Genomic DNA, 25,635 nt, shown 5'->3' on the forward strand with positions numbered 1-25,635 from the left:
TTGACTGGAGTATTATTCGGGGAAACATTTGATTCGCTTATTTGAAAAAGTATGATTTTTATGCAAAACCTCATATGCATTACACAAAATGTGAAGTTTTTGAATCCTAAGCCGGAAGGACAGAGAGGAAGTAAGACAATGAGGAACAGAAAGTTTCGTCATTGGCTTCATAAAAATAAATGACGCTTCAGAATCCTACCTTAAGGGAATTCACCACAAAAGTGGCCAAAGTCTTCATTGTGAATAATATCGCGCTGACTTAACGCATTACAATAAAACCTTGCAAGATCGCGAACCATCGAGACAGCCACGAAATAATACAGATATAATAAATCGGTTCAAATGAGACACAAAACATTAATCCTAAAAGCAATTTCGAATTGGTATTCACAATTATCCAACAATATGTTATTCTTTCAACGAGATTTTTGCACAATTTTTATCATTTTAAATATAAGAATTTGTGCTCAGATGTACAATATATTAAATGTAATATTAAGCAAATATGCTGAAATGAACACACAATAACGCAAGCTACAATATGATGCGTATTGAACCCGGAAATGCATATGGTCTAACATGACTAATTCTTTTGCACGAAAAATCATCATACACAGCAACGCCTAACCGCAGCAACTCATAAATGCTGCGAGCGGAGAGGTGTCGTTTTATCACAGGGTCTGAGCGAACTAGTTTTAGCATATTGCATAAAACAAGAATGCTGAAATTTCGTTTGTGCAGCAATTAGACAGTATTTTCTAAAAGTTAGCTGATAAGTATTTCAAAACAATGCAATTCTACATCTTTCATTGTTTGTGGAAATAAATCTCTCTCTTACAAAATCTCTCTTTCACTGCGCATATGTACTCAAGCAAGTCTGTTAATGTGAAATATTATAGAGAAATAACTATAATCTTTCATTCAATTCAAAATGTTAACGAATGAAATAGAGTCAAGAGTCAGTTCAAATTTGTTTGACTTTTTGTGCTATATTTCAGTTTATATTTTTTTGTTATGCTATGACTGTCTTATCAGTGCACAATGAGAAAGTCGTGCTAACAAAAGAGTCTCCAGCGATTGTGCGCAGAGAGCTGTGATATATAAATTTGTACGTTAACGCTATGCATTTGGGCGATACATTTCTGTATAAACTTCCTAAACAACGACGTTTTTTGAGATTTTAAGCAACAATATTTGTGTACCCATTGTGGGCCATTGAGTATTTTATGTGTTGATTGCCCTAAGCCAACAAAATTCGTATGTCCGAATTCGGCGTATGAATATTTACCTTCAAATTTGGCATTATCGCAATGGAATTAAATATATATCTGTTCAAAATTTGATTCTCTTTGGTTCAAATGAGTATAACCACTTCGAAAATCGCAACAAGGAAACAAATTCGAGATAAAAACCCGAAACACCATTACCCGGTGATTCCCCTGGTGGAGCGTGCGGTAGTAAACGAGAGAACCTCTTCGAGAAAAAGGTAGGCGAAACAGGCGTTCAAGAGTTGTGTGGTTCTGTGGCATTACGTAATGACGTAGTATGGTGGCCCATCGTTGTCACGCGTAAAATTGAAAAAAAAAAGAAAAACTTAAAATAAAAGTAAAATAAAAAAATAGTAATTTTAAAGGTAATTTTATTTTTATTCACATTTTTTATTGCTTTTTTTTATTCCGTTTTTATTTTATTTTGGTTTTTATTTTAAATTTTTTTTCCTTTTTTTTTCCCTTTTTTTTCACAACTATTTTTTTATTTTACTTTTATTTTAAGTTTTTTATTTATTTATTTTTTTCAATTTTACGCTTGACAACGATGGGCCACCATAGACGTAGTAAAGTCGAAGCCGTTTTCCACCGATGTTCTATTACTACGTTTGTACTTGGCGGAATTTCACAAATATTTTTGATTTATACGAAATATAAAATAATGAGAATTGGAATATTCATAATAATAAAAACATTCAGTAAGAAGACAGTACAACAGCGTTGAAATATTTGAAAACCCATTTCAATCAAGTCCTAGTGACCATATCAAATTCTAAGTGGTCACTGAAGGCTAGGGATCGCTATATGTTAATTGTAATTTGATGATAAATACCTTGGATTCATCGTTTAGCGTTGGGAGCACGTCCACCACAGTACCTTTCCGTTTTTCTAACAAAAAATCTAAGGCTTCAATGATAGCTAGAATTATATTGTGGTGGATAGAAGATTGCGAACCCGTATCCATCACAAGATGTTTCACATAAACTCTAGTTCGTTACGACTTTCTCAATGAATCAAATCCCTGTATTGAAACTAACTGACTAAGCCAATTTCCTGCCTTGACTTGTGATATTATTAAACTGTTTTTTTGATTTCATATTCCATAAACATAAATGAAGTCTCATCCTTTCAGCCAACTATACTGACTTTAGTATCTATAAACCATGCTAATCAGTCTTATATTTATAATATCTAAACTCTAATAAAGTGTCGACTTCCCTTTACATGTGTATTCTATATCTCAGAACTAATAAAAATGAAAATAAGCGAACGAACAAACGAGTTGAACCACGGAACATTGTGCAATGTGCTCTACCTACGTCTACGTCACATTAGTCTCGAATCTCGCAAATAAGGAATTGCCGCACGAGCGAATTCTGCAAAAACACTGTAAATTTCCATGACGCAATGTACACACCCTCACTGATATGTCCGAATTTCACTAAGCAACAGCAGAACGTAGCAGTCAGCTTAGGCGGATGAGTCATAATTTCAAGGGATAGGAAGTTATGCAAATTTTGTTTTTGTGTGTGATTTTCCATTTTACGTTGTTGTTATTTTTATAGGGTGGAAGGTTGACACTTGGTGGCGGTGTCGTCGATAAACTTCACATCGCTTTGCCTTCAAATATTGTTAATGGTAATAACGTAATTGAATAATGAAACGCAATAGCTTAATACTAATAAATTATATTAATAACATTAAAAGTATTTTGCAGTGATGCGATACTTGTAATAAACTTATACTTATACTAATAATAAAGGACCCGATAAAAGGTACTGTTGAGACTAACTAAGGTAGGGTCGTGGTATTTTCGTTAACCGTCGGCCCAGCTTTTTGACTGTTGAGACTAACTAAGGTAGGGTCGTGGTATTTTCGTTAACCGTCGGCCCAGCTTTTTGTCTGTTGAGACTAACTAAGGTAGGGTCGTGGTATTTTCGTTAACCGTCGGCCCAGCTTTTTGACTGTTGAGACTATCTAAGGTAAGGCGCGGCGGTGTGGCTCAACGGGCTAAGCGTTAGGAATACCGTACGCTCGCCACCGCACCTCCAATTACTCTGCGTGGGTTCGCAGGTTCGAATCCCATGCAGGGATGGTTATGTGCGAGAGGATTGCTGGACTCCTCGCCGTCGTTGGGTGGTTCACGTAACCGCTGGTCGGTTACGGCTTCCTCCACCACCAAGTCCATGCTTCCGAAAACAAACAATACAGTATAAACTAATCCCATACCCGACTTGGAATGGTAACCGGACGAGAGGCCGTGGTTCGCCATATGGATAAGCCGTCTTATCGGCTTTCCTCTCCCCCGGGATAAATATGTAAATCCTATCCTATCCTATCCTAAGGTAGGGACGTGGTATTTTCGTTAACCGTCGGCCCAGCTTTTTGACTGTTGAGTCTATTATCATGTTTACAGCAATACTTTTGGTTTTGCTATAGCAAACAAGTATGTCTAATGAATAAAAGCAAAAGGTCAACTCTTCTTCCTCCATCTTTGCCTGGTTTTACTTTAAAATGCTGAAAAAATTTATTCATGTTCGCTAAACTCGATTAAGCAGATAAACAAACTGTACGGTACGTCTGCAGCTCGCGAATTTGCATCAATCTCCATTAGACGTAACATTAGAGGCAAACACTACGTGGAAAGTGAACGACATAAAAAGGTAAAATGAATTTGTTGACTCGTATATACAGCATTTAAATTAGGAAACAATAAAACATTTATAATGAATGCAATGTGAAATATTCAATCATAATTTAGGTATGTTCAACACAATTCTGCAAATCCATTGGGAACCGCTACATTACACCGTTTTTTTTTTGTTATGAGTTTTACCCTCTAAATTTTTGGTGTTCCACGAGGCGAGATAAAAATTGTAAGGGTTCCGTGGCCGAAAAAGTTTGGGAAACGCTGGATTAATGTATTTGTTTATCCTGAATATGATTGTTGGCAAATAGGCGGGTATGCAAATGATAATTTTGTTACATATAAGGCATAAGCTACATAACTTACGTGATTGCCCAATGAGGTTGGACCGGAGAGGGGGCGTAAGATTGCTGTTGTGCTTTGCTGTTTAAAAGAAAATTTTTGTAATCGAATTGCTACCGTACTTCTGACTATCAAGAAATATTACAAAACACGCTTTTTCGCGCCTAGGTACCGTACCGTTACGCCGTGTCGGAATACCGCTCATAAAAACGAACTGCCTGCTGTAGCTTGGAATTCTATGAAATTGTGACATAAATTAGATAAAATACACAACTATCATCTGGCAGTTGTATTTTTGAGTTAGCGCATAAACATTCCCAACATTCGGAGCTTTTAAAAATTACGCTTAAGTTATACGCACTGCTATTCAATGATATTGTCTATGGACACCCATAAAATTTACATGGGCATGTTTCTTCCTTTCCTAACTTGATACTTACCAATTTTTATGAAGTTTGTTCAATTAGAACATCGTTAATTATTACCCACAACGAACCACTGTCAAACTAATATGCAAAACGACGACCTTCTGGTGGCCTCAATGACCTTTACTAGAATAAAATCCCGAAATAGTTCCAATATTTTACAGATGTGACGCACATCGAAAAATTAGTGATTGATATGTGTTCCTTTTTATATTCATTAAGTTCTTATTAAAAAAAGTCAAGTCGCATACGTTTACGAAACTTTACAAATTAATCTAAGGCACTGACAGTATGATCTAAGCACGAGTCTGCCATCGCGCATTTTCCCTCGCAGCCATTTCTCTTGTTTTGCGTTTCACTAAGCGCGGTAAATATCTTACGAGTTGAGGAATATCGAACGAGAATATTGGTCGGAGACCGAAGGCCCATCGATCGAAACTGCGGTTTCGATTCATGACTCTATAGTGACACCGCGTGTCCCATTACTAATTAATTAATAACTCGCTAAATATACGACATAATTCATCCAAAATCAATAGGCTTCTGGACTCTGGTCCGAGATATGATGAATGCACATGCGAAATTTGGAGCAGATTCAACCACGCCTTCGTGAGATATCGCGTGTATCTAACAGATAGACAGACAAACAGACAAATACCTATCAACATAATCACCGATCTAAAGATCGATAAGTAAAAAGATCGATAAGTAATGATAATTACGGTTATTGTTCATTAAGTACGGCCGGATATGAAAAACGCTGAATCAGTTATGGTAGTTTATTGCCGCGTATGCGTGGTCTTGCGCCTTGGAGAAGGCCGTTGCCGTCCAGAGGCTATGTGGAGTTCAGAGACCTTCTCGTACATAATTAAATTGGAAAGCAGCTAATTTCTTTAAAAATAATTTGTAATCTTTGTTGCATTACGTACGGTACCGGTACCGTACTTCTATTCACGATATCTTTCAAATAAATATGTAAATCCTATAAATTTCTTTCTATTTTAGACAAACAAATATTTATTAGATTGATTACGGTATAGGAGGGTTACGATCTGGGTTGAATAGTATTGTTATATGTCACATAGAAACCATGAGTCCTTGTGTATCAGGAGAATCAGAAGAAGAAATAAAGCGAAGTGATTCAGAAGAAAGACATACAGTACGGGCGTGCCAAGATGACGTGGATGGAGACACCCAAACAACACACCGACATCCAAATTTGATTCTTTCGCCTAACAAGCGAAAAGATGGAAGAGCGTTCAATTCTGTCAAAGATACTCAAGATAAAGACAACCCGTTAACTGTTGCAAAAGTTGTTGAAAGTCCAGATCCACCCGATATCTCAATTGAAAAAGATTACACCAAAGTTCCAAACGGTAATAACGACCACCCGGAGACAAAACATAGTTCAGGTCATTCACTTCAAGTTTTTGAAAATGAATCTCCAGGGAAAGGAACACTGTTTACAGAAAGTCAAAATGAATGTGAGGGAAGCCCAGAAACTCCCAGATGTCAAAATGGCGACCAGGAAATTCCTGAAGATCAACATCGAAACCAGGAAGTTCATAGGGGTCAAACTCAAGACCAGGAAGCTCCTGAAGATCCAAATCAAGAGCAGGAAATTCTAAAGGGTCAAAGTGGAAAGGAAGAAATTATGAACGGTGAAGGTAAAACCAAATTTCATTCAGATCATCAAAATGAAGGTAAAGGGGCTTTGAAAATGCCCGATGATCAAGATGGCAACCAAACTGGCATTGATGACAACTCTCTAACAAGCTCTACTTCACTCAGTGTTTCTAAAATGGAACAGTCAAATAATACAGTGAAGGTAGCGTCAGTGCAATTTCGGAAGAGAAAAAGCACTGAGATAATGGAAAATTGTAAAAACAAAAAAATTAATCTCCATGATGATGAAAGTCTCATTAAAAATAGTCAAAAGTCTCCACCTAAGGTTGAAATATCACAAAATAAAAATGAAGACTTCGGCATCCCGTCAAAACCAGCCAGTCAGAAGTTCGTAAGCATGAAAAAAGTGAAGCACAAATTGCACCGCAAAAACCGAACCAAGAAAAATGGTAAAAGGCATGTACATGTTAAGATATTTTCTGAACCAAGAATAAATTTGGAAAAAAGGAATTCAAATATCTTGACAAACACCTTCAGAATGTTATTTGTATTCATTATATCATACTCACCTGGAATCATGTCATATTGGCTCAATAATCTACCCAGAAAACTCGATCAAAACGACTTCAAAGTATTGGTGGATTATTTGAGAGTTAATACAGAAAAAAAGCAAAAAACGGCAAAAAACTTGTTGGAACGAGAGTTGAAACGTTTACAAAATCGTGGAAATAATAAAAGGCTTTGTTTATTTTCAATCAACCATGCTCTTCTAAACTCCGAGAAGATAAAACGAATAATTCGTAAATTGAACAAACAATTCCCTACCCATTACTTCAGTGCAATAATAAAACAAAAATTCCGGCCCCAAAAACTTTTCATTTTGAAAAAGAATATCAAAACTGTAAACCCGGTCCCGATAAGTGGACACCCAGATTGTGTTATCACATCACAACCAATAATATTTTCTGAGAACGGAGAAAAATTATTGTTGGCACCACCGGAGCCTGAAGGTTTGTCTTCAGCTTTATTTCCACACAAACCATTTTGTTTGTTTGGGCATGTGTAATAAAAAGAATTACGTCAATAGCGTCTGTTCTACTCGACTAAAGTTCAAAGTATTGAAGTTGAAATAATTTTATGAAAGCCATCTATAAGAGCACAGAAGTAAGATAAAACAAAAAGTGAAAATTCGCAATTTCACTAAGGGAATGTAGTTATTAATTTTTGTGTTTCGTTTACGCTGGATTTGACCTCATTTATAAATCAATGACCGGAATATTACAGCATCATTCTGCCTAGAAAAGCTTCAGTAATTTTCAGTTGTTAGTAATCAGCAATACAACATACGAATAATATAGCCTATAAAATTTTGTCCTTCATCACAACAAAATTTTTTCAAATGTCTTCAGATAATATGCGTTTATATATCTTTTCTATTTCTCAGATGCTCGCAACAGGTCCACTCAACGACAGTACCAACAATATCGCCAAGTCGCTTCAGATGGCAGAGTATCCGACGATGCAAGAGACCCACCAGGGCAACAAAGTATTTATATTCCACCAGGTAACATATTATTTTATTTGTTATTTTTCATTAAAAAAAAAACACTCAAATTTTATACTCAACGAACTGGGAGGGTCCGTGATTGATGTTAAAATATGGCGGTATTACATTTTGGACAATGGCAATTTGCATTACACTCTTGTGTTACATTTAGACAATGAGATTTAAAATAGCTTTTTTTGGTGAAAACTTAATAAAATTTGAAAAACAAGAATCGTATTACTGCAAAAATGTAGCTTGGGAATGTTTTACTATTCTTTTATAGAGTACATCTATTTGATTCGAAGTTATTTGAAATTATTTATCACTTTCCTCGGGTGTGAATTATGTTATTGTAATGTAACATCCTATAATCAGCATAACAGGCGATAATACAGCTGTTATTGAGGCAATGATAAACACAAACTAAGGAATGAATGAAGCAAACAAAACCTTAAATTTTGTACCTTTTGTGTTTACCGAATTGCGTTTTATCCGTCGTGTGTTATGTATATCAGAATACCACACTTGCTCAGTATCGTACCTATGTGTCATGCTACATTTTTCAACACATGATTTACCGGTATATCAAAGCAAATAGCCATACGAAAATAAATAAGTTGACCTTAGTAATATAACACCTTTGGCAAACAAAATGGTTCTTTTGAATATAAATTTGCTCAATGTATTGTTGTTGTGAATCAACAAAGGCCTAGGTAACAGAGAGCTACAGACATTTAAATGGAACTCTTTTTGTTTGCTGTTTTGTTACTCCATCACACAGTGTATGCTGCACAGAAGTTTTTTTGTAAACATCATCGCAAAAGACTATTTTATATGATTACATGCTCAAACAGGGCTCCATATCAAGGGATTGGCAAATTATGGCGATCAGGTCGTAGCTTTTGACACCTTTGACAACTGTTTATCATTGCAGTGTTATTTTGATTAGTAGATCCCGAATCCCATAATCTTACAATTCATGCTCAACAAGATAAAAACACTCTGTAAGATAACGAAAAGAATGGGGAGTTTACTTGTCAAGGGAAAAGTGAAATTAGTTTTGCGCCTGGCATTGTGGCCCTCTTCAAACTGTTCTGTGGCCCACTGGGCAGAAAATGGCCCCCGGTTGGAAACCTCAACCCATTGGTAGATTTCAATCCACTTAGGTTCAAACAGTTCATGCTCAACAAAGTGAAAACAATCTGTGATATAGCCTACTCTTTTCAAGCTATGAAACTAGGAAGAAAGTTTTCTTGTAAGGGAGAAAAGGTAGATTTGTTTTTGCCTAGCATTGTGACCCCCCTCGAACTCTTTCCTGGCCCTCGTGGAGTACTTCTGCGCTCGTGCCACACAAAATCTTTTATAAATATAATCATAGCAATAAAGTAACGATAGCTTTATTGTATTCTAGGAGACAACAGACTAGAACAATACAGATTATCAACTTTTGAGCATTTTCCTGTTACTTGCCCCACAAGCAGAAAATCTTTGGCAAAATCAGGGTTTTATTTCACTGGCTTCTATGATCGAGTGAAATGCTTTGCTTGTGGAAGAACAGTAGAACGGTGGAATGATACTGACAATGCATCAGATATAAGATGGCATAAGTATGATCTATTATAGTCTCACATTTTTTATTAAGAATTTCCACTCTAAATAAGGCTCTGTAAAGCAGCAGCACTTATGTTAGAAATATTATATTCTGGAATAACTGGAAATCCATTTCTGCAGTGTCAACCCCTCTGGTTGGAGTGGTGAGCATTGAATTTAATACCCAAGATTATAATCTGCTACGCTATCATAGTTATTTCCAGTGCTATAACCACCTTGCCATTAAATATTGTTCATATTTTGCTTCGGACTTTTCCTTTTCAACTCCAGTTTAAATCATAAATTTTTTTTTCTGATCTGCACCAACCCAATCCTTGGGCATGCCTGTGTATGAGTCCATGCTCTAATATGCACTCAACCATATTCCAGGGAAAGTTGTCCATTTCCAAGAGGAGAAGATTGTGGAAATGTTCCCATCAGAAATCTATTCAGTGGAATCAATATCTCTGGTGGCCGTTTCACTGCAGCATCAAGCAGCGGGCAAAGTGTAAGTTAATTTTTTTTATCATCTTTTTTATGTTTTATTGGACATGAAGTGGACGTTTTGCTAAATTTTTGTCATCAATGGGGAGAAATCGCGTTCCCCTGCAACTGATGGGCCAATCGAATAAAAATTTCTGTGCCCAATATAGAAGAAGTCACTAAGATTTTCTTTCTTTTATTTTTTCTTTCAAATATTCCAATTTGGAAGTGCTATTGAACCCGATATTTGACCTAAATTTTTGCTGTTTTCTTTTTTAACCATGGCAACATTTTAGGCCTTATTGAACCTACCGTAAGTACGGTAGTTCCGAATGCGACACTGAGCATCAGTGGAATCACTTTAGAATATAAATTCTGCATTTTTCGTTACAGGAACAAGTCCTGCAGCAGAGAGATCCTACAACTGGAGCAATTACAAGAACTGTGAGATTTCCTGCTGATTTACCAGAAAGAATCAGACAACAAGGTTTGTTATTTATTAGCATATAGGGATGTTCATTTCATGAACACAATCGTGTCTGAGTTGTATTTAGAGTGGTTTCACCTCATCTAAGGTGCCATAAACTGAGTAGACCGCGCTGTTCACCCAACTCTTTGTCCGGTGTGCTTGCTTGCTGCTTCGGTTTATTGGGATTCATGGCACAGCTTACCTGACTAACTGTCAGTAACACACAACTCCGGATTGATAATAAATTTGACTGGGAGTGGAAATTAAAATAAACAAACCTAAATAACTAATTCAGGGATTCTCAAACCTTTGGTGTCACGGAGATGGAGCCTGTGAACAGGTTTACTATTATTCACGGGGCCCCATAATAAATTTATAAAAAAGAGTCAAGTCAAGTCACATTTTCAGTCAAGCCAAGTCACATTTTGAGCGTAGCCAAGTTGCGATCCATTCATGACTAAAGGCCGTTCCCTAATTCTAATTCAATTCCTTAGTTAAGTCTTACCAGTGCTTAATCTGAGGCACGTCCAGATAAATGGTTATTCGAGTCGAAATAATGTCTCAAGCTTTCTCAACACTGGTTTGTTTGATCAAAGATATGAATTCTACTTTTATTTTTTAGGTGGAACCTTCCAAATCGGTCCCAACAACACGATCCACATTCAAAATGGACCGAGTACAACTCGAGGGCGACTACCAGGTGTCCAACAAGCTCCTATGCCTCCTAATCAATGGAGAATGGCAAATGTTATTTCATCTGATCACAGAAGATTTTTAACTAATTTACATTTAAACAGAGAACTTGACAGGTGAGATAAAGTCTTGAGATGAGATAACATTTTTTTTATGTTTATCTGGGGGAAGGTGGAACCTAACACAATGGCTTAAGCATTTCATTGTGACCCATCCATAGTCTATTGCATGGTTACCCTATCAAGCCAGATATGGAAGTTAACCGCCAATTAGATTCTTCGGCGGAGCATTTGCAATCAACATTTGATTCTAAACAAGAGAGCTATGCTCAAATATATGGACACGTAGCGCCACCCAATGGCAATAATTTTGATGACGTCATAGCGAAAAAAAAGTAATAGCCTTCTGGAGAAAAATTTTATCTTTAACCACTGAAAATTTCAAAGCAATTGGTCCAGTATTCGAAGAGAAAAGCGATTTTTTAAAAATGGAGACGGAGACAAATAACAATAACAATAACAACAAAATTTTGAAACGATCGTTATGTCCACTTCGTGTCCAACAAGACTCTTCACAAGCAATAAAACTAAAAAGCTACTGGCTTTTACTGTACTGCCACTGAGTGGTTTTCAAACGGTGAGCGTTCGCACAAGGAGCGTAGACAGTTTTTTGAATAAAACATGTTCTCACCTTACTATCTATATTTGTAGCTTATTGTTAGTTACCATAGTTATTATTGAGATGAGGTGGAGACTTGATAAATTTGAAAATGGGCATGTGGCCTAAAAAGTTTGAGAACTACTGGTTTAAAATGTTCTCCACACATACATCCATTGATATTTATCGACATCACCGAAGAAAAGCCATTTTTCTCACAACTACAAGAATTTAGTAAAATGATCCATAGGTTCGTTATCAATAAAAATAGAGTGTATTGCACATCCCGTTTAGTACATTTTATTTTTGATAGTCTTGATTTCTTAATCTTAGTTTTGATGATTTTGATAATAAAATTTTTTTTGAATTTTTATCAGACTTGCATCATTTGCTCGATGGCCTGTTGGTCGGCCCAATGTGTCACCGGCAGCTCTTGCCAGAACAGGATTCTTCTATCTTGGTGACATGGACAGAACACAGTGTTTCTCATGCGGAGGAGTTTTGAGAAATTGGACACTTGAAGATGATGCGATGGTAAGTCTTCTTACTCAGAATAATGCTGTAGAGTATTGGTTCTCAAATGGTGGGGCCCCCACCAAGAGGGCATAGACAATTTTTTGAGGGGGCGTGAAGCTAATTAAAAATAAAAATATTTTTTAGATTTGATCTTGCCCGCATTTTTTTGGATGTTCACGTTCCATCCACTTTGCTATACTATCTGTTATTTGTAGCTTATTGTTAGCTAGGTATTTTCGAATTGGGGCACGAGACTTGACAAAATGGGCTGCTTAAAAAGTCTGAAACGACTGATTTAGATGATAGATTGAGTTCTGTCCTAAAATATAGTTTGACTGACAAATAGTAGTTGAACTGAAATAGCGATTTATAGCAGCTTTTGAATCTAGTTAGGAAAAGAGCTTCAAAACACATTGTTTGGCATCTGGAGAGCTGTCCATTTTATAATCGAAGATGACCCTGTGGTTATTGCACACCTACTAGTGTTGGACAACACTGTTTAGATGAATGTGTCCAGTGCAGTCAACAACCAGAAATTAAAAAGTTTGAGAACAGCTGCGGATTAGTGTAGATCAGGGGTCTCTACCGTAGACTTATTAGGCCAATGGTATTGTGTTAAGTGTTAGGAACGCTTGCCTTTTCACCCCTGATTCCCCTGTGCCGGTTTGAATCTTGTGGAGAGTAATTATGTGTGAGAGGATTGCTGGCGTTCCTCCCGTTTCACGTACCTCTGGTCAGTTATGACTTACATCACCTCCAAGACTGTAGTGGTGCCATCACCGATTTGAACTAGTACACTATTGCGCCCAACCAGTTACCCCTAGTTTACGTAATTCAAGGCATGACAATATATGATTAATGGGTCCTTAGGGGAGCCGAGGGCCTAGTTGACAAAAAAACTGATTTAGGTTATAAAAAGGTTATATCTATTTGTGTTAAGAAAGAGAAAACCTAATGAGACATTTGTTACTTTTTCATTAAGGATGAACATAGAAGTCACTTCCCAGCCTGTCCGATGGTTCTTGGAACAGAACAGAGAAATATCAAAGTCCCTGAATATCCTGATACTCCAGATGAAAGAGCAAGAAATTATCCATGCAGGTAAAATACACCTATTGTGTGAGTATTTGTGGATGCTGATTGCTGTTTTTTTTGTTTGCATCCTGAATGGAAATGAACGTCTGTAGGAGCATACTGTCACAAGTTGATTCACATAAAATTTGAAAATTGCCTATAAAAAACATTAAAGCTAGACCTGGAAGTATTTCTGTATAAACATGCTGAACCATACTCCGTATCATTAGATCCCTATTCAGCGACTTAGCCACGGGGTGGTTTTGGGGTTCGAAACCCCCCTTTTTGAAATGTAAAAAAAATCAAAGCATCTTTCCGTATACTTCATAGCAATTTTTCGATGCTTGAAACGCTTTTCAGACCCTCATGACTAATGAAAACACACGTTTTCCGGCGTCCTGCCGGACCCGCTAGCTGTTTTGATCTTTCAGAACCCCCCGGCTCTTTGAAAATTCGCCTCTGCACCTATTAGTTGTGCTCTGTTTGCTTATCTAGTGCGATGTGTAACAACTTGTCATAAAATATGTTTAAAATAAAATTTGAAAAGTAAAAAAGTTTGAAAGTTAAAAATTTAAAAAGTTGGTGAAATGGTTCGACCACCAAATTACTGCTGCTTGCTCAAAGCCTTTCAAAATAAAATGCGCAAACACCCCATGGAAATGATGAAAGTCGCCAAAATTGGCGTTGCCGCAAAAATAAAATGAATGCTACTTTCGTCTTTATTAACTTGTCAAAATAGACAACTTTTCTGATCAATCACAGCTTTCTGCGTTGACATTGGCGAACTTTATTCTTGTGTTGTGGCTCCAACTCACAAGCTTTCAAAATAGTTTAAAACAAAATTCACTGTTTGAGGAAACATGAAAATGCACTTGCAGTGCAACATATAATATCTTAGTATCCTGTATGATACAGGTCGGCGACATTGAAAGAACCATTTGGCATTTTTTTTTCGTCAAATTCGAACCTAATCGGAACTGCAACATCTACTTTAATGTCAGTAGCTATCAAAACTCTCGAAAAATCACTTTTGGTGCAATAGTATAGTTCTTACTAACTAGAAACCAAATTGAATATGAGTGATGTGATGTTTCAGTTTATGACGAAATGAAAAAAAAGTGGAAAATGAAAGGACAAGGTTTGTTTGATAGATTCGAATCACCTTTAAACTATACAGAGATGCATTGATCTGGATTCGAACCCTAAACCTTCCGAATAAAGAAGAGACCCTGGACAAGATTTTCTGAGTTTCTTTGTTATATATATGTAAATATAAAAATGTATATATAAAATATAAAAATATTACTCAGATTTCCATCCAATCCACATATGAGAAATGAGGTTGCAAGACAAGATACTTTTGATCGTCGATGGCCGGTGGGAAGAACAGCTGCAACTCCTGCAGAAATATCGCAAGCTGGATTTTTCTTTCTAGGTAACATCTAACATTCATTGTAATTTTTCTATCATTACTTTTTCCGCTTTTGCTGCTTTTTTATTTCGAACATACTTGCATAAAAATATATTTTTAATTATGTCAAATATTATCTAACTTAGTTTTCCTCAAACTTTATCATGTTATGTTTTCATTCCAAAAAAGTCTTTGCATAAGCAGCTGTTGATATGTAAGGCACTCTCCTTTAGTAAGTACCCAAATCTTTTCAGTTCAACATTGCCCAACCAATTTAATCAACACTTCGGGCGATGGGCATATTGTTTGTATTGGAATCTTAAACTTGCTCCCGCTCGACCCCTTTCAGGAATTTGTCGAGCCTCGTGCCCCATCTACAAATACCAGATAATAACATGAAAGTATGTTTCATTCAGAAATGTTTAAAATACGTGGATAGCACGTAAATATACAAAATAAGGCGAGCAAGATTAAATCTGTTTTTTTAATTAGCTTCACGCCCCCAAAAAATTTTCTTCGCTTCCTGTAGGGACACGCCCCATAGTTCGAGAACCACTGGATTATCCAATTTAATCACACCCGGTATTGGGCATATAATTTACATTGGATTCATTAACTTGCGAGGATTTAGGCTCTATCTGGCTGCTAGGCCATTTAAATAAATGTTTGTAAACTAAATCTTCAGTGATTAACCAACAATACATTATTAAATATGCAATCTAAAGATTCCAAACGAAAAAATCCATGACATATAATAAACCACTGGTAAAATTAATTAAAAAAAACAACAACTACAATTGGCTTTTGGATACGAAATATCCAAAAGCTCACAAAGTATTATTTTTTTCGAATGTAATTTTATGTTCGAATAATTTGTCATTATTTTAAATTTTGAAGGAGAGAGAGATCGGGTGAAGTGCTGGTATTGTAACGGAGGACTTCAGGTATGTGGCTCAGGAGTGCTGGATTTATTGTCATCGCTATCCTTATCATTACTTAATAAACCTGTAGATTAGCAATATAAGAAATAATTTAGGTTTATAATACAACATACGCACACTAATATTCTAAATATTGCAATCTTTCAAAATCAAGTTATTTGAAATACTCTTTAAATTTGTGGATCATTGAAAAATTTAAACAAATTGATTCTTTCTTAGCATTATGATAATAAAATAAACATCCATATACATTTTCAACTTTTATCAAGACTATTTAGTGCAAAAGTTAATGAAGGCTGTTTTGAATCTTCTATTTGAGGCAAAGTACATTAAAAATACTCGTTACGTGAATAATTTTATAGTAATTTTATTTGAGATATCCCACCTAACCCCAGTTTAATTTAAGATTAAATTAAAGAGTTGAATCCATCAGAAAATACTATAGTATGATCAACCAAACTATCAAATCAATTTTCAATTTCTAATTAAACATTGCATTTTATTTCCCTTTTTTGTCATAAATTGTGAGTAATTTACGTCAATTTTTGTTCACATTATCATCCTTTTGAAAATTTAGGTTAAATACTATTAGGAGTCTGAACAAATAGCAATGTTTTTTAAACTAAATTTTTTCAACTCAATAAGTGAGAATGTTTAAAATCTCACAGCTGTTATTAACTTAATGGAAAATTGAAATATTTGATAATACGAAGGTCTGATTTGACTGTTCAAAAAATTAAAGAATAGGGTAAAATCAAAAATCATTCAAAGCATTTACCGGTATATATATATTGAGAGAAGTAAGGATTTAAAGAAAATAAGGTTCAAAATTGGTCTGACGTTTGTGCTTTTTAATTGAAAAGAGAAATTAGCATTGAAATTAAATTGAAAATTATTTGAAGTTAATGATTTATTCATCCTCTCAACTTTCCTCTCTTTCCTCCGTGATACATCCTAAATCTGAACTGACAGGTCCATGCTTCCGAAAACAATTATCTTTCCTTGATAAACCCTAAGTCTGTTGCACGAACCAGGTCTTGCAAAAATTTGCAATCGCCAGTATACCAGCATGATGATTGAACCAGAACCAGTCTTGTTTTATAACTACTTTCAAAAATATTTGGTAATTTAAGTGTAATTTCATTATCATCACAGTACAAATTATAGTGTTTGTCTGACTTGACTGAGTCTGACAACATCGGGTAAATGGGTAAAAGAATATAATCGTCAACCCCAAGGGCTTGGTTTATGCTTTTTTTTATTTTTAGCACTGGGAATATGACGACATGCCATGGATTGAACATGCAAAATGGTTTCCCACCTGTCAGTTCTTATTGCAAGTAAAAGGACAACATTTTGTGTATCGCCATTTGTCTCTCAGTCCACATCTCGCTCGTCCAATCATTGCTCGACAAGACGGGTCACCACTAGAGGGAGGTAACCAACCATCAAGACCGTATGACATACCACCGAGTGTCAGCAGAGTGAGACAACCAAGCCCCCCACCAACAATAATAGACCCACAGGTTTGTGTTCTATTCTGTCTTAAACATTCATTAGTCTGTATCAGCGGTTCTCAACCTTTTACTAACTGCATTCCACTTCAGTGTTTTTTATTCCGACCGCGTACCACACTGCACTGCACTCAAAGTTTTACTGTATTAACAATGTATTATTTTTGTCTACCATCAGAACTAAAATTCTTTGATTATCTCAAAACTCGAACGAATGTGCTTACGAACTGTCTATCCTAAGGTTCAAATTTATTAGCCTTAAAAGATTATTTCGTTCAGCCAACACATACATCAGGTATCAATAGTAACATCCGTATGATGTAACAGGGCGCCATCATGGTATCTCAACACGCGTCGACTACCCCCGCTGAACTCTCTTTTCGTTGCCCTTTTTTCAGAGCAGATGCATTGTGGACGTAAAATGTGAAACAAGCAAAACATGCTCTGAGGACAAGGAGTGGTAGCACTATTCGTTCAGCGAATACATATAGTATGGAAGATAAATAGAAAGAGCTGTCGCCATATTTTAGCTCAAAACTTAAAGTTAATCGTTGAAATAATTCAAAGATGCTTGCATACTCTTTGAATAGTCCACAGTTTAAGAATTTATGAAATATTTCTGCCCTTCTTGGCAATACCGGGGCTCGTTCGAGTTTACCGGGGGCTCTTTAACAGCCTATTCAAGGAGGCATGCATATACAAAACTTCCTGTTACAAGAAGTCTATTTTGTCAAAATTTGGATCTGTAGTTATATTTGAAATATTTTTGATTTCAAAATTTTCCCCGACCCTATTATGATGGACAATATCCCTTCTATCTAAGCTTTTAAAATTTTTTTTTACTATTTACAGGAGGAAATGAGGAAAAGAAAAGAGAAAGTGGAAAAAGTTATCAAAGAATCGGATGCTGTGAAGAGTGTTCTGGGGATGGGATTCTCTGAAAGAATTGTGAGTTGAATCTCTGATGATAAAAAGATAAGATAAGGAGATTCGAAAACGTCAAAAACCACCAAAAACCTCGCTGGAATAATCCCCTTTACAGGGTCAGGCTCATGCTTTCTGGTTACGGCTTCCTCCACTCCAAATATCTATGCATCTGAAACAAATAACGGATGAACTATTCTCATTTAAACTGGGACTGGTAAAAGGGCGAGAGACTGTGGTACACCATATATTTAAGCCAACTTATCGGTTTTCCTCTCCCATGGAATACACGTACTCCCGAAGTATGTGAACCAAGATAGCGGACTCCAGAATGTTGTATGTGTACCAGGGTATGGTTAGGCCATAATTTCAAGTACAAATACTACGCGAGACACTAGCCTAGTCCCCAAACTTTTAAAAAAACTAAAAAAATGAAAATTGGAATAAAATTATGGCCTAACTCTAACCTGGTACACGTACTACGGGAGCCTCTCGTCAAAGTTCATATGATCGTTTTTCTTCTCTATTCTAATTAAAAAATCTAGTCTATTTTTATTAAATGAAACTTCCAAAATGAATTTTTTCTTGTTAGGTTCGAATCCTTCTTGAAGAAAAACTAGAGGCAGGCGCAGAAGCGAACTCGCAAGAAATCTATGATTCAGTCGCTGAATTACTGGACGACGTTATGAAGAAAGAACAGGAACTGCAAAGGGAAGAACAGGAAGAAAGGGACAGGAGAATGAACGCTGTTTCGAGTAATCAAGGAGCAGTTTCGATGGGATATCCCTCAGGTTCTTCAGGTGAAATGAAAGCTGACAAATTCAAACAGATTTTTAACTGGATGTGGGAAGGAAAATACCACAATGCTTGCTTGATATGTTGACAAGTTGTGCTGGTGACAAAAAGTATAATTTAAAACGGCATTTTAGAGTCTTGTGAGCGATGAACATTTTCAAAGTTTTTGAAAATCATATCGATGTTCGAAAGCACTTGGTACATTTGCTGAGCAATTTTCCCGTTATGAAGAGTTTAAAATGTTACACTAAATGTAGATATAGAAAGACTTTTGCAGGTTTTAATAAGTTTTTTAGGGTTTTTTGCATGTTTTAGCTTGATAAATGTATTGTATTACACTATTTACCTATTCTTGGCACTATTGTGGCCCGCGAACAATTTAATTTACAGTGCATTGTGGCTTGTATCAATAGAAGTAATTGTGTTTGGAAACCTTTGATCAACATAGTAAGGATGGACTAATGGTAACTGTACTATATCCCATGGTTAACCATTTCTGATTGTTTTTTCCCCAACTTTATATTTTTCACAGTATACAGTGCAGCAACCACACCGATGTCATCACTTGGACCTTCCCCAGGATCAGGAAAATATCAAGTTTCCTTATTTGGTGAAAACGAAGATGAAGAAGCCATGGATCAGGATATGTATGGAAGTGTTGCTGGATCATCGAGTCAGGGTAGGCATCCTTGCAGCATTAACACCTTTTGTTTAAGTTGGGGATATTCTGCCAGGTTGTGGTTCATTGATTCTCAATGAAAATATGAGTAAATTCATATGTTAATTGAGTTTTGGAAGTGTTGTTGGATTGTCTCGTGGAGACTTCTGTTTAGTCATGGTTTGTTGATTTCAAGTGGATTAACCCTTGTAGTATTGGTACCTTCCATTCAGGATGGGTTTATTTTGCCTGGTCATTGTTCATTGAGTTTCAATTAAGATATAAGTATCTACCTCTTGCAGCATTAGCACCTTTTATTTAAGATGGGATTATTCTGTCCGATCTTGGTTCATTGATTATCAATCAAGTGCAGCATGGGCATCTATTGTTTATGATAGAATTATACTGCTTGGTCGTGGTTCATTTAAGATATAAGTAAATTACCCCTTGCAGCATTGGTACCTTTTGTTTATGATAGGATTATTCCGGATGGTTGTGGTTCATTTAAGGTACAAGTAAATTACCCCTTGCAGCATCAGCACCTTTTGTTCAGGATGGGATTATTCTGCCCTGTCATGTTTCATTGATCATGTAAGATAGGATTATTCTGTCGGGTTATGATTTATTAGGCTAATGACCCCTTGCAGCATTGGCATCTTTTGTGAAGGGTGGGATTAATATGCTTGGTCACGGTTCATTTGAGATGTAAGTAAAGTAGCCCTTGCAGCATCAGCACCTTTTGTTCAGGATGGTATAATTCTGCCCGGTCATGTTTCATCGATTTTCAACCAAATCATTCAAGATAGGATTATTCTGTCAGGTCATGATTTATTTAAGATGTAGGCTAATGACCCCTTGTAGCATTGGCACCTTTCGTCGTTTAGGATGGGATTATTCTGTCTGGTCATGGTTCATTGATTTTCAATTAGGTGCAGCATTGGTACCTATCATTTATGATGAGATTATTCTGTCTGGTCATGGTTCATTGATTTTCAATTAGGATTTAGGTAAATTATGTTGGAGTCGTAAGATCTTTTGGGAGATATATAACTGGTCAACTATTCCCATTCCAGACATTGACTGGTAACAAGACAAGAGTCTGTGGTTCGTAGTGGATTATCATTTTTCTCCTCCCACAGTATTCGATCCTTATGGTCCGATTGAAATTTTTCCTATTTTGGGGAATTCTCAGTTGGATGAATAACAGAGGCACATTTTCATTTTTAGAAACACCGGCCAAACAATTGCAAGAACAAGAGGAGACTACCGTTTCATTACAAGTGAGTATGTAGCAGGGATGTGGGCTCAGAGTTTGACTGTTTTGCCTTATCTGACCTTGACTATTCTAGCGCTTTCATCCTAACGGGCATAACTTGTAAAATCTGTTTCAAGAAAATAAGGAGACTGAAATAATCGTTTTTTGACCTCTCGTATCAATTATGATTAGATGCCAGCTTAAAGCACGGTTTCTCTGTAAAATTTTCCAATTTCAACATTTGCCCTTTTGTTTCGTCACCCCTGGACCATGTGTGGGTTCTCAGGGTCGGTTATGGCTCTCTCCACCACCATGTCCGTGTCTCTGAAAATAAATATTGGGCTAACTAATCCCATATCTGACATAGACTGGTAACCGGGCCTGGAGGCCGGTTCTACATGGGATTGAGCTGTTTCATCTGCTTTCCTCTTCCCGGGATGAACATGTCAATCCTATCCTAATTTTCACCTCAGCGTTTTGCAAGGCAGTTCAATCCCTTCTATATTGTTTTCATTTATATGGAAACCCGTTCACTTCAGCAGGGCGGTTCTAACCGGCTCTAACTTGTTTTTTATTCAATATAGGCTCAACTGAACAAGATAGAAGAAGAGAGAATGTGTAAAATCTGTTTCAGTAATCCTGCTGACATGGTTTTTGTGCCATGTGGACACATGTGCTGCTGCATGCAATGCACGCAGGCGATCACACAGTGTCCTATGTGCAGAAAAAAGATTCAAAAAGCCATCAAAACTTACTTATCCTAACAATGGTGGTAAGTGAAAAAAATAATCTGGATTTTCGTTAATGTTCACCAGTCCTGTGAAGCAGGAGTGTGCAACCTGTGGCACACAAGCCAAATGCGGCCATCAAAAAAAATTGTGCGGCCCGCAGAGAAGTGCCAATTCTGAATGATGTTTCTTTTTAATTTGGTACATGCGAGTAATTCCAATCCCTTCGCGCTGTGAAGCCTATAGCTGAGTCCAATTTATTATCTATTCTTTTGACTTTATAACAGCTAGCATAACAGCTAGCTTGTGCAATCAACGCATGTCACAAGATCAAGAACAATTTTCGTGCCTCCAACTACTAGACAGCCCACGTCAAATAAAGGTGCGGCCCGCGATAATCTGTTCCTCCTGTATATAGGTTGCACATCCCTGCTGTGAAGTTGTACAATATTCAAACCCAACGCAAATTTCGGAGCCATTAAAAAATAACGTCACACCAGACTACTTGTCTCCTGATTGTTGAAGGAAATTTGACTCTGGCTTTTTACTCCTACCCCAAGCTTTAGTGAAACTTGATCACCACAAAAACCTTGACTTCCTTTCATTTGTCTGTTGAGAACTTGGTCAATTTAAAATCGGTTAGCGCAATTAATGAAAGTTTATAATTCAAACTCCCAAAGAATTCAAATTTTCTGCTGTGGGTAGTTTGGAAATGGTTCCATTGTCTTTGCACCCACGTACATTGCATCGGTGTTGGTGCATAAGTGTGCAGGTGCAAATGCCTGATGGTAAAACCTGTTGTATGTGAACTTGAAGTATGTATTCATTTTTGACTCGTATATCAATAAAACATGCTACACTCAGACTCTCCATGACAGTGGTTCTCAACCTGTGGTATGCGAACCACTAGTGCTTTTCAGGTGGTACACGAGCAGCTTTGAATTAATTTGCTACAATTTACTTTAGAGTTGATTCAAACATGCCAACAACGCTTTCTCTTTATATTCTATATATCGTCAATTACTTTCTTTTCTCATACTTCAGTTTTCACAAATCAATAATTGAATTTTTACTTTTCAGACCAGATTTTCACAAGACCGGGTAAGTATTGTTCTGCAATCAAAGGATATACTTGCCCATGTCCATGTGAAGTATGGGGTGATGGTAGATCCAAAACACTTGAAAAGGCTATGCAGCATTTGGCTTCTAAAACGAATTCATATTTTATTTATTTCGACTTTTTTAACTTCAGAATGGTGGGATATTTATTTCGTAATGCAGTAAAATTTTATTCAATTCATTTGGACGTATAAATTAAATTTTAATTCAATCATTCTACTAAAAATTTCTGTAAATTTATCAATTTGTTTTACTTTGAGCATAAAGAGTTAATATTTTTAAAATTTTGAGATTTGTGATTGGCTAAATAACTTTTCTACATTACCCACTTCCCTGACATTGAAAACAGGGCAAATATATCTTTTGATTGAGAATGTTCGAAGATGAAATGATATGGAGAGTGGAATCGCAGATTTCGAATTGCCTATTCAGGCAATAATGGCCATAATTTTGTTATCACGGTTAATTATGAGTGTTTCTTTATATATATATACCTGATGCATTATTTGTATACATCTTAACGATTTATCAAACAATACATAAGTGATGGTTAACTAAATCAGGGAAATTGTGAGTCAAAAAGAAATATATGGCTGATATTTTAAAATCACCAGGTGAAAAAAAAATGGACATAAATTTTTTAATATCCCTTTATGATAATGAAGAAAATTTATTAAACACTTCAACCTATGTTTGTGTATGACTGTACCTAGAAGTAATTTAGGATGTTGACACAAAATTTATGTTCTCATTGGAATGATCAAAATGACCTGGGTTTTGTTTCCTTCGCATTGCTGTTTCTCTGTGCTTGTGAAAAAGTAATTCTTTTGAACAATGACAAGCTGGTGGATTAAATGTGGTAATTGTTGCGTAGTCGGTGGCATCGATACTTTTAACCCAGAAAAAATGATTTATAATTTTTCATGCTTGCCGGAAAATATTATATCTGTGTAAAAATATCCAAAACTGAAAAAATATTTCCAAAATCATTCACGTAGTTTTATGCTTGAAAATACTTGCTTTTATAAAGTATAGACTATTTATATACTATAGTATATTTTAAATTTGATGACCAAAAAAATGTTGTATAACAGATTCATTAAACGCATTGCTTTTTTTATATTCCTTTCATTGATATTACAACTTTTGGTATTACCCAAAAGTTTCAGTTAGGAGTCTCCTTGTAAAGGGGTCTCCTTGTAAAAAGGATAAGTTGGTGGATTAAATGTGGTAAATGTCGCGGCACTAATACATTCAACGCAGTTAGAATTATATTTGTCTATCTTATCTTTTATAGTTTGTGAATGTGATAAATTATTATTATATTATAAATATGGTGGTATTATATGAAACAGGGTTGTTCAAAACTATAAAGGAATATCTTAAAAATTATAGTCCTATACGTCAAAATCCTTGGCCTCATAAATAAGGTCTTGGTTCATAAATATCTGTAATATATACATTTTTATAACTGACACTGAAAATTTCTATAATAGCCTGGAAAAAATATCCTATTCAAGCGCGATATATTTCTATATATATATATATGAAGCTTATGCCCGCTCTTATCTGCTAACGATGCCCACTATGCAATCGTGTGCAAAATTAATTCAACGTCTTTAAATACACCACGATTTAAGTTTAATGACTATATGAAATATATTTTATTTTTCATGAGCAAAATTAATCTAAAATTTAGTTTAATAACCTTGAGCATCTCTTTGTTTCTTTCTTGTTCTATTTTTATTCTTTTATTATTCTTATCAATAGTAGAAAGTCATGTCAGATATGCGGGGGAAAATGTGTTTCACTCTGAACAGTCCTTCAAACAATTTTTATAATAACTTTTTTGATTGTGAATGAAGAGTATGAATATTGTTAAAGTTTTTCCTGATCTGTAGTAGTAGCAGTAGTATCTAAAGTATCATTTAGTACTCTGGATATAGAGACCACTAGATTAAGGTCTTACAATTTAGGTGTGAACCTTGCCGCTGTGGTTGGTAATGTTTCGTGTGGCTAACCTAGTATGCTACTCAATTTTTTTATAACTTTGTCTTATTTTCAACTTGAAGTCTCTTCATTACTTTTTGAAAACTGAATTTATATTTCCATCCTTTCAATACATTTAAATTAGGTCTATGCATATACAGTACAGGATTGAATTGGTCATTATTACTGTTTTAGCTTGAGTGCTTCAAAAGTGAGACAGCCTGCAAGTTCAATATATTCGCGGATCTTTTTTGTTTATTTCTGGTCCAAGCATTGTTAAACTAGATTTGTATTTTTTGTGTGAGTGGGCTCATGTTTTAAAAGTTTTTCTCGCTTTCCAGAATTCTCCATTCATAATTAGTGTGTAATATGGAGTTTTCAAAATAAATTGCCTATCTAACTATATACAGTATTTATATGTAGAGAGGGGATGGGGCCATGAGGATTCTAACCTGTACTAATGTTGGTCTGGCTTCCTAATTGTTTTGCTAATTTCTTTTGCATGATCTGCCTTGATTAGTGATTTTTTGCATGCTAGAACAAATGAAAAATAGGTATCTATCTATATTAGTATAATTGCACTTCTGGGTAAGAATTGAATTAATTTTTTGTTTTTTCAAATTGATTGCAGAATTATATATATGTACATATGTTGACTTATTAAAATATATTTTGTCTGTATTTAATTAATCCATAATTAGTATTTGTAATTAGCAAAGATATTAGATCAGTCGAGGGATTTGCTTTGTATAGAAAGTCAGGTCTGTTACTAAAGAGGTTGATAGTATTGTAATATGTTAAGCAAATTTGAACCTCTTGCTATTCCAGAAAGAGGGACGCCGAAAAGAAAGCTCAGTCAGGCATCTAGTTCTCTCTATATATAGCGGTAGTCGTTTTTCTTTTTGTTGTTAAAACGCGCGACTGCTGGGCATACCAGGTTGGCTTGCCCTGACATATTCATTGTT

General features: G+C 35.8%; 1 protein-coding gene across 1 annotated transcript; it reads left to right on the top strand.

The window, feature by feature from the left end:
* Window positions 1-5,696: 5,696 nt before the first annotated feature.
* LOC120334400 (uncharacterized) lies at window positions 5,697-25,360 on the top strand. The gene is made up of 17 exons (XM_078120671.1): window positions 5,697-7,318; window positions 7,753-7,872; window positions 9,266-9,461; window positions 9,835-9,952; window positions 10,321-10,414; window positions 11,019-11,205; window positions 12,124-12,280; window positions 13,245-13,363; window positions 14,647-14,771; window positions 15,645-15,691; window positions 16,957-17,214; window positions 18,055-18,150; window positions 18,719-18,926; window positions 19,454-19,600; window positions 20,807-20,859; window positions 21,419-21,606; window positions 22,643-25,360. The coding sequence occupies exons 1-16, from the start codon at window positions 5,773-5,775 to the stop codon at window positions 21,596-21,598; spliced, it is 3,651 nt and encodes a 1,216-aa protein (XP_077976797.1). The 5' UTR covers window positions 5,697-5,772; the 3' UTR covers window positions 21,599-21,606; window positions 22,643-25,360.
* Window positions 25,361-25,635: the final 275 nt, after the last annotated feature.

Source organism: Styela clava, chromosome 15 (genome assembly GCF_964204865.1).
Source record: "Styela clava chromosome 15, kaStyClav1.hap1.2, whole genome shotgun sequence".
In the NCBI taxonomy this organism is placed as follows: Eukaryota; Metazoa; Chordata; class Ascidiacea; order Stolidobranchia; family Styelidae; genus Styela; species Styela clava.